General features: G+C 51.8%; 1 protein-coding gene across 1 annotated transcript; it reads right to left on the bottom strand.

Moving 5' to 3' along the window:
• Positions 1 to 6854: 6854 nt before the first annotated feature.
• On the bottom strand, positions 6855 to 8595 carry LOC123430055. Its single transcript, XM_045113978.1, has 2 exons — positions 7727 to 8595; positions 6855 to 7313 (listed from the first exon to the last, which is right to left on the bottom strand). Exons 1-2 carry the CDS (start codon positions 7994 to 7996, stop codon positions 7167 to 7169), a joined length of 417 nt encoding a protein of 138 aa, XP_044969913.1. The 5' UTR covers positions 7997 to 8595; the 3' UTR covers positions 6855 to 7166.
• Positions 8596 to 8919: the final 324 nt, after the last annotated feature.

Genomic DNA, 8919 nt, shown 5'->3' on the forward strand with positions numbered 1-8919 from the left:
TCCGACCTCATTTAAAATGTCTAGATAGGTAGTTTAATTACGCTTCACCTGTTGCCACGTTTAACCACATTTAATATTGTCGTGTATCTAATCGGGATAGAACTAAATAATTAAACGTGGAGTTTCGTCAATATGCAACTCTTCGCATATTGAACTTCACTTAGTGTGTAGTATTTGGTTGTTGTGATTTGAGATGCCGTGACTTGCGTGTATTCCGCTGATCATGCATCATATGCGAATTGCATCTTGTTGTGCTTATGCGGTGGTGAATATTTATGTTGATGCTTGTTTCCGGTTTCCTTCGTCTCGATAGAGTACTGCAAGCGTGTCGGATTGTGAGGACCCGTACGACTACATCGGTTCGTCTGCTTCACGGGGTCATTCTTCTTCCAAGCGGGATCTCAGGAAAGATGACCATTTCTCCAGATACCATTACTACCATTGCCATGCTAGTTTCACCGTTTCTATCGATTATGTCTCGTTGCCTACCACATGTTAATTATCAGCCTCTCGACAATGCCATGAAAACATTCACCTGTTCACAACCTAGCGAACCACTGATTGGCTATGTTACTGCCTGCATAATCGTGTGTTAGCGTTGCTCGTTGCAGGTGCAGTTGCTTCCATGTGATAACATGGGTTCCTTGTTATATCACCATATTAATTGCTATTTAATTTAATGGACCGATATACTTGGTAAAAGGTGGAAGGCTCGGCCTTTCTAGCCTGGTGTTTTGTTCCACCTTTGCCCCCTTAGTTTCGGCTACCGGTGTTATGTTCCATAATTGAGCGCTCCTAACACGATCGGGGTTGTTATGGGGACCCCCTTGATAATTCGTTTTAGATTAAAGCTGGTCTAGCAAGGCCCAACTTTGGTACTACATTTGCCTAAACACCTAATAAAATTGCATAGGGACTTTCCGGACCCCGAGGATAATTTAATCAACCCCCGGTCCAGTGCTCCTCATGAGTGTTGGTCCAAACTGGTAGACTACGGGGCCACCGTGGGGCAACCCGAGGTTTGGTTTCTCCTAGTGTGACCCATCTGTCGTGTCCTGAGAACGAGATATGCGGCTCCTATCGGGTTCGTCGACACGTCGGGTGGCCTTGCTGGATTAGTTTTACCTTTGACAAAATATCTTGTGCATCAGGTTCCGGTGATGCTTTGGGTAATCTCAGAGTTGAGGTTTTCCACTAAGGAGTCCGACGAGATCACGAGCTTCGTGATTGAGGATTTCTATGCGGCTTGTGGTAATTTGTGATGGACCAGTTGGAGCACCCCTGCAGGGTTAAATTGTTTCGGAAAGGCATGCTCGCGGTTATGTGGCAACGTGGAATCTTTGTTTAACACTGGTTCTAGATAAATTGAAGTTAACTTAATTAAAATGTGCCAACTAAGTGCGTAACCGTGACTGTCTCTTTCGTGAGTTCCTTCTCCGATCGAGGACACGGTGGGGTTATGTCTGACGTAGGTAGGTGTTCAGGATCATTCATTTGATCATCGGTAGTTCACGTCCGATATGGGTAGATCATCCCCCTCTTTATTTCTCGTACTCGTAAGTTTAGCCATCAAATATATGCTTAGCCGCTGCTGCAACCTCACCACTTAACCTTACCTCACCTAATAAGCTTTGCCAGTCTTTATACCTTTGGAAATGAGATTGCTGAGTCCCCTGTGGCTCACAGATTACTACAACACTAGTTGCAGGTACAGGTAAAAAGGTCACTTGACGCGAGTGCGTTTATTGTTCATTTGGAGTTGCTTCTTATTCTTCTTCTTCATCGATCTAGGATGGGTTCCAGGCCGGCAGCCTGGTATAGCAAGGATGGACGTCGTTCTTCCTTTCTCGTTTGTTTTCGTCCTTAGTCGGACCCTTCTCTTCTTCATGACGTTTATATGTTGTACTGATGTGACTCTGATGTAGCTTGTGGCGAGTGTAAGCCAATTCTTTATATATTTCATCTTTTCAGTACATGTACTTGTAACGATATCCATTCTTGCGAAACGACGAGATGCGCTTCTATCCCTCACAAGGCCCTCGTGCCAAATTGAGGATAGGATCGCATATGGGCGTGACACTAGCCCCCGTCGACTATTTGAGGGAAGTCTTCTCCAAGTCAAAGGAGAACTAGCCCCACTGCCAGAAGATTTTCTATGGTGTGAACTTCGCTGCCAAGAAGCAAATGCAATACTGCCTGGAGCACACCATCGACGTGGTGAGCACGGATCCGCTCTCAGAGATCATGGGCAGTCGGGACGCCACCGGTTGTATCGCCAAGTGGGCTATTGCCCTCGCCGACCACGACATCCAGTACGAGCCTTGCACGACCATCAAGTCCCAAACATCGACCGACTTCCTCGGCGACTGGGCAGAGACCCAGCATATGCCACAACCTCGTGACTCAACGCACTAGCACATGCAATTTGATTGCTTGAAGCCGCACACTGGCTTACGAAATGGCATCGTCCTGTACTCCCTCAAGGGAGATCAGCTCAAGTACGCACTACAAATGCACTTTGGGGCCTCCAACATGGTGGCCGAGTATGAGGCGCTCGTCCAAGACTTCGGGCTTGCCAAGGAGATAGGCATCCCATGCTTCGGTGACTTGGACCTCATGGTGCGGCAGGTCTGTGGCGAGTGGGACGCCAGGGATGCCAACATGGCCAGCTACCGGTTCCTCATCTAGCAAATCACCGGCTCTTTTGAGGGTTGTGAATTCCATCATGTCCCCCAAGAGAACAAAGAGGTGGCCGACACACTTGCCAAGGTCGACCCCACCCATCATGCCAACCCAGCCGACGTTTTCCTCGAGCGGCTACTTAAGCCTTCAATCAAGCCCCTCCAAATCGGAATCCATATTCGTGCTGGCTGACCCAACTGCCACTGCTACTGGCCCGAGGACTGCCTCGGCTCCTCCGACTGCCTCAAACTTTGTCCCGGGGGCTTCTAGCTCCACCTCGGTCGTTGTCGTCTTCGATCCAACGATTGTCTGTATCATGGCAGAAGCGCCTCCGGTCGACATAGACCCAGGGGACTGCCAGCTCAGCCCCGGGGATTGTCGGCTCGGCTACGAACGTCGCGGCCTCCAACGAAAATTTTGGCGCCTTCCTGGGCTCACTCCATCCTTGCATTCATCGCACGAGGCGATCTCCCATCTAACGAAATCATGGCCCGGCAAGTGCAACGCTGCACTCCCTCATATGCCATCATCAACAGTGAACTCGTCAAGCAGCGCAACTGGTGTCTTCCAACGCTATGTTGAGGCAGACAAAGGGCACGCAATTCTCAAGGATATCCACTAGGGCGACTGCGGCCACCACACCGCCTAGGGAGACCTGGTGGCCAAGACGTTCCGCCATGGCTTCTACTGCCCGACGACTTTGGATGACACCAAGGCCCTGATGGACAAGCACGAGGGCTGCTAGCGCTTCACCAGCTAAAGCCACCTGCTGACCGTGGCCATCAAAACCATTCCCATCTCGTGTCCCTTTGTTGTATGGGGTCCCAACATGGTGGGGCCATTCAAAACCGTGTGAGGGGGCATCACACATTTGTTGGTGGCAGTCCACAAATTCACCCAATGGATCAAATACAAAGCCATCAAGAAGTTGGATGGCCCGACGACCATCGGATTCATCAAGGACATCACTGTCCGCTATAGTGTCCCCCATAGCATCATCATCGACAATGGCACAAACTTTGCCAAAGGAGCGCTCGCTTGGTTCCGCTCGGCCTAGGGCATCCAGCTTGACCTTCTGTCGGTGGCCCACCCCTATTCAAACAGTCAAGCGGAGAGAGACGATGGCCTAATTCTAGCTGACATCAAGCCCCGGATCATTGAGCCACTAGTACACTCGGCCAGCTGCTAGATCGATGAGTTGTCAGCCACATTACTGAGCCTCAGGACCACGCTTGATTGGTCAACCGTCTTTACTCCCTTCTTCCTCGTGTATAGGTCCGAGGTGGTCATCTCAAGATACACCAAGTTCGACTCGCGTCGCGTCACACTCTACATAGAGGCGGAAGCCAATGAGGTGTGAGAAGACGGTGTCCTCCTTCTTGAGGAAGAATGAGAGCTAGCCATGAGCCGGTCGGCCATCTACGAGCAACAACTGTGATCCTACCATAGCAAGAAGATCTGACCTCTCACCTTCCACAAGGGTGACCTGGTGCTCCAGCTGGCCCAACGGATAGCCGAGAAGCATAACTTGGCTTCACCACGGGAAGGCTCTTCCAGCATAAGCAAAGCGATGCACAACAATGCATACTATCTCATAGGCGTAGAAGTCACACAAGCACAAGAAGAACGCCTCCGGCGAGGAGACGGCGCACCAGTGGAACACGGCGCTCCTTCGCCCGTTTTATGTCTCAAGAAGTGCACATACGTACCCCCCACCTTTTTGGTTTTATGAATGAAGCAGGGCCCCCATGAATCTTGGGGACTACCTTTTCATTATCTCTTTGTAGCATTCCCTGTCGCCTTTTTTCTCCTAGCATCCCTATCCGCCTTGCAGAACCAAGGGCTCATCGGCTAGTCCAAGTCCCCCCAAGCCAGCTAAGTAATGTACATAGCACCTAGGCCCACTCTTCGTCCCACCCATAGACCGGCTCCAGGTTGTTCGACTCGCAAGAATATGATACCAAAGGTGCTACCACACAAAAAATGACTAAGGAAGGGAGACCGGCTCAGACTCCCCAGCTTCGCCAACCTTTTTAGCTTCCACCTCCACCCTAGCCAGCCCACCGCGCACTCTTCCTAGCTAAACTCCAAGACCTCGAGTAAAGTCCTGCCTTCTCCAAAGTTGACTCCCCATTTTACTCGCAGACCGGTGCCCGACTTCCTTGCTGGCGGGACGGAAACCGGGAGGAGGAAGTGCAAGATAAAGGGGCCACAGCCAAAGGAAACAGGCGAGTCAACTCAAATATTACGCAGCAAGAGCATGCATGTATTTAAATTAATGCAAGGCTCACAGCCACGAGCTCATTGTACTGAACCTACACCCCGAGTTGGTGGACTTGCACTAACAAAAAGCAGGTGTGAAAAGGGAAATTCTTGCTAGTCGAGGCGCCATCTGCCCCGGGACGGTCAACTCCAGACACTATGCCGGTGTCTTCCTCCCCATCAGCATCGCTATACTGGTGGGTGCTGGAGCCCCTCCCTTCGTCTTCCGTCTCGGTGGAGCTTCCCTTCGGCTCATCCAGAGCCAGCGTGTATGTGTCCTCTGGGATCGCCATGCCGTCCATGGTCCTCTCCGGGATGTAGGAGTCCCACGGAGTGAAGGGCGAGATGTCGCTCACCCGCGCAGTCAGCGGCACGATGGCCACCACCAGCTAAGCCTCCGTGTCGGCTCGTTAGGTGTCCAACAAACTTAGATGCAGATCCGGGTGCCAGGACAACACGATGCTTCGGGCCATCTTCGAGGCCGACACAGGCTGTGGAGGCCCTCCAGCCATGAATCCATGGTAACCGAGCCTACAGCGACCATGCCAACTGGCTGACACTGTTGGGTTGCACTACGTTCGGCTAGAGGGTGTGAACCACCGCCAGGCCAGAGTCCTGGAGCCGATTCATGGCCCTGTTTGGATCTTAGGGTTAGAGTTAGATTGGGTTAGAGTTGAGCTATCTAACCCTCAAAAATCCAAAAAGGTAGGGTCAGATTGGGTTAGATGCATCTAACCCACCCAAAAACTCCAACCCACCCAAGAGGTGCTTTTTTGGGTTAGAGTTAGGTGGGGAGACAAAAAAAGAAAAAAAATCAATTGCTACTGCATCCAGCCCACACCAGATCCCACCAACCCCCGTCCCTCCCGTCGCCCTCCCTCCTCACCATCCCAGCCGCCGGCCGCTGCGCCCTGCCGCGGCCCGCCCCGCCCTGCCGCCGGGCCGCCGGGCCGCCCCGCCCCGCCGCGCCCTGCCGCCCCGCCGCCGGGCCGCCCCACCGTGCCCTGCCGGCCACACAACGATCGGCCACACCAAATCCGACAGTGAATATGGACAAAAGTAACCAGATGATTGAGAAAGGGCATTTATTGTCAATCTAACCCTCTCATCCAAGCACCTTTTGGGTTAGAGTTAGTTCAGGATTAGTTGAGGGTTAGAATCTAACTCTAACCTCTAACCCGGTTAGAGTATCCAAACAGGGCCCATGATGTGCACAACCATCTTCAGGTGGGCCACATTGGCAATTCCGACCTCCTCCACCACCCAGTCGGCAAGCGGCCCGATGTGGCCCCTTGTGCATCTGCTCCTCCTGGCGGGATTCCATGGCCGCCTATGCCGGTCCCTTCTTCTCGGGGAAGGCCCCTAGGAGGAAGAGACACACAGATAAAGACAAGAAACCAAATCCAGAGCAAGGCATGGCAAGCGAATGAGACAATAGTGTGTTTTGTTTCAGGATGAGGTGGAATCGGACGGGTTGGTTCCATACCTAGCAGCCGTTCTCGTGTTTAGTTGGGTTAGGAATCAGAATTGGGTCATCCACATGCAGAGAATATTCCCTCCAGATGCTTCACCAAGTGATTCCACCGATTTGAAGGAATCGACTCGTTATTCGTCTGAGAAAGCAAAGAAAAAAAGAAATAACCAAGCAATTCTTACCGCGTTCACCCCCGCACCCGAACAAAAGTTTTCGTGGTTATTTTTCTGTGGTTATTTTTTCGTGGTTATTTTTCTCGTTTTCGTGGTTATTTTTTCATTTTTGTGATTATTTTTCGTAAATATTTGATATGTACTCAGGATCATATATTTTTATTTGCATGTGTTGAAAATAGAAAGAAAATGTTGCTGAAAATTTAAATTATAGGCTTGTTAAATGCAAATAACTCTATTTATTCAGATATGTAATTTCACCATTTATATCAAAAAGGTGAGTGGTATTAGATTCTTTTCATTTCATCTCTCCAATTAAACATCGGGACGGAACCAACCCATGATTTTTTTATCATCAACTGAACACAAGGATGGAACCAACCCATGACTTCGAGACAGAACCATGACATTCCATGACTTTCGGTCAATGTGATGGGCCTCTTGCAGCATTTCCTGCTCCTTCACCGACCATGCACAGGCTTGATGGTCATCGTCCTCCTTCAATAGGCGTGCCTCATTAAGAGCCTTCTCTAGCAGCACATGCTTGGCCGCCAACAACTGGCGATGCTCCTCCGCTATCTAGCGCAACTCCAGCTGTCTCCTCTCTGTCGAGAGACAGCCTGCCTCCTTACACAGCCGGCCGCATTCTCTGTACAGAAGGTCATGCTGCTGGCCTCCTCGGGCCAGCCAGAGCCGGATAGTGTCCGACTCAAGGGAGAAACCTGCATGACACGAACGCACTTCGGTTAGCCATCCGAACGAAAAAGCCTTATAGAACAGATACGGCCCGCCTACAGCGCAGTCGAGATGAATCTTAGGGTCTACACCCAGTTGGTGCCGTGGCGTGCCCATTGAAGAACCCCAGTTACGTATCTCGTGTACGCTGCACAACCACCTCTTGAGCATCCGGTTAGGCTTCAGTCTCCCCATACAAGGCCAGCAGCTCGTTGAAGGCCGCCACCGGACGGCCATGAAGAGACTATAGAATACAAAGGTAACTAATGGCACATAAGACTCGACCCGACTACTTCACAACCGGACCAAGCCTCCGGGGCTACAACAAGTGGGTGCACTGGCACGCCCCACTGGAAAACATCCCTTAGAAGAAGCAAAGCAAATGGTAAGAAGCACGTACGACCGTGGACTGCTCGAGATCGACCAGCTGGCCCTGGGCTTTGCGGGCAATCTGGTACATCTTCTTATGGCAAACGACGAACTCACCAAAATCTGTGTTCACCACGGCCGCAAGGGGGCTTGCAGTGGTTCCGTCGGTGGCATCACTGGCCATCGCGCAAGTCTCTTGCCGCTGAGTACGGGAACCGGTACCGACGCCTCTCGGGGGCGGCCGTACGGGGGTCACCATGATGGGCCCGGAGCCGGTTTGAGGCGCTCCTCCCGGCACCATGGCGCCGGGTCCATCGAGCAAGGACACAGATCCGACCCGGTGCTTCCCTCCCCGCACGATGGCCCTGTCCTCCGGGACATCCCCGCCTCTAACACCATTTCCAGCGACTCCTCTGCCGGTTCAGCCCGCGTCACGTCCCTCTGCACGGACAATCACCGGTTCCGGGATGCCTCCTGGTAAGGCTCGGGGTCATCGGAGGTCATCTACGCATCAACGGTCGCGCGCTCGTCGACCGATGCACGGCCGTCGCCCGCGCGTCGGCTTCGGCCCGACGCACTAGGTCGTGCACCTGCTTTGAGCTCCTCTCCCCTCGCGGCAGCGAGGGGGCGGACTGCCTCACCACGACGAATAGTCGATCGTGCTCGCCTCAACGCGGGCCAATCGCAAGCTCGTGCTCCGTCGCCGTGCCCGTCCATTGCGTTGCTCCTCCTCCGACAACTCTGTTCGACAGCCTCTTGTCCTTCGAGGCGGCTTGCTCCCTGTCCTCATTGGTTGCCTGCGGCGGAGACGCACGGCTCTCTGTGGTGGTCGCGTTCGCCTCCAGCAGGGTCGCGGCCCCGAGAGCGTGGGGAGGTCTACATAGCACGTGAGGTAGGTCGAGAAAGAAGGAAATAAATAGACAAGAGAAAAAAGAATGATATCAAGAAGGAGATGACTCACCCGACGCTTGTAAGAGCATCACTAATAGTGCCCTTAAATCTTCAAACCAGTTTCAGGGTTGAAAATTGGCATTTTTTAACAGTTTTAAGGGTTGAAAAATAGGAGCAAAGACTAGAACCCTCAAACCCAACCCTTATGAGGGTTCCAGTCTTTGCCGCAACCCAACTCTTAAAACTGACATTTGACATATCACAATTTTCATCATTTCAATAACGGTTTGAAGAAAACAATAATAATTCTAGTTATTATTACAACACGAATAG

Source organism: Hordeum vulgare, chromosome 2H (genome assembly GCF_904849725.1).
Source record: "Hordeum vulgare subsp. vulgare chromosome 2H, MorexV3_pseudomolecules_assembly, whole genome shotgun sequence".
Classification (NCBI taxonomy): Eukaryota; Viridiplantae; Streptophyta; class Magnoliopsida; order Poales; family Poaceae; genus Hordeum; species Hordeum vulgare.

Bases quoted from the DNA above. Each gene is read 5' to 3' on its own strand.
- LOC123430055 (XM_045113978.1), bottom strand. From the start codon at position 7,996: ATGGTGCCGGGAGGAGCGCCTCAAACCGGCTCCGGGCCCATCATGGTG. The intron at 7,314-7,726 runs GTACGTGCTTCT...CGTGTCATGCAG, and splicing joins ATCTCGAGCAGTCCACGGTC to GTTTCTCCCTTGAGTCGGAC.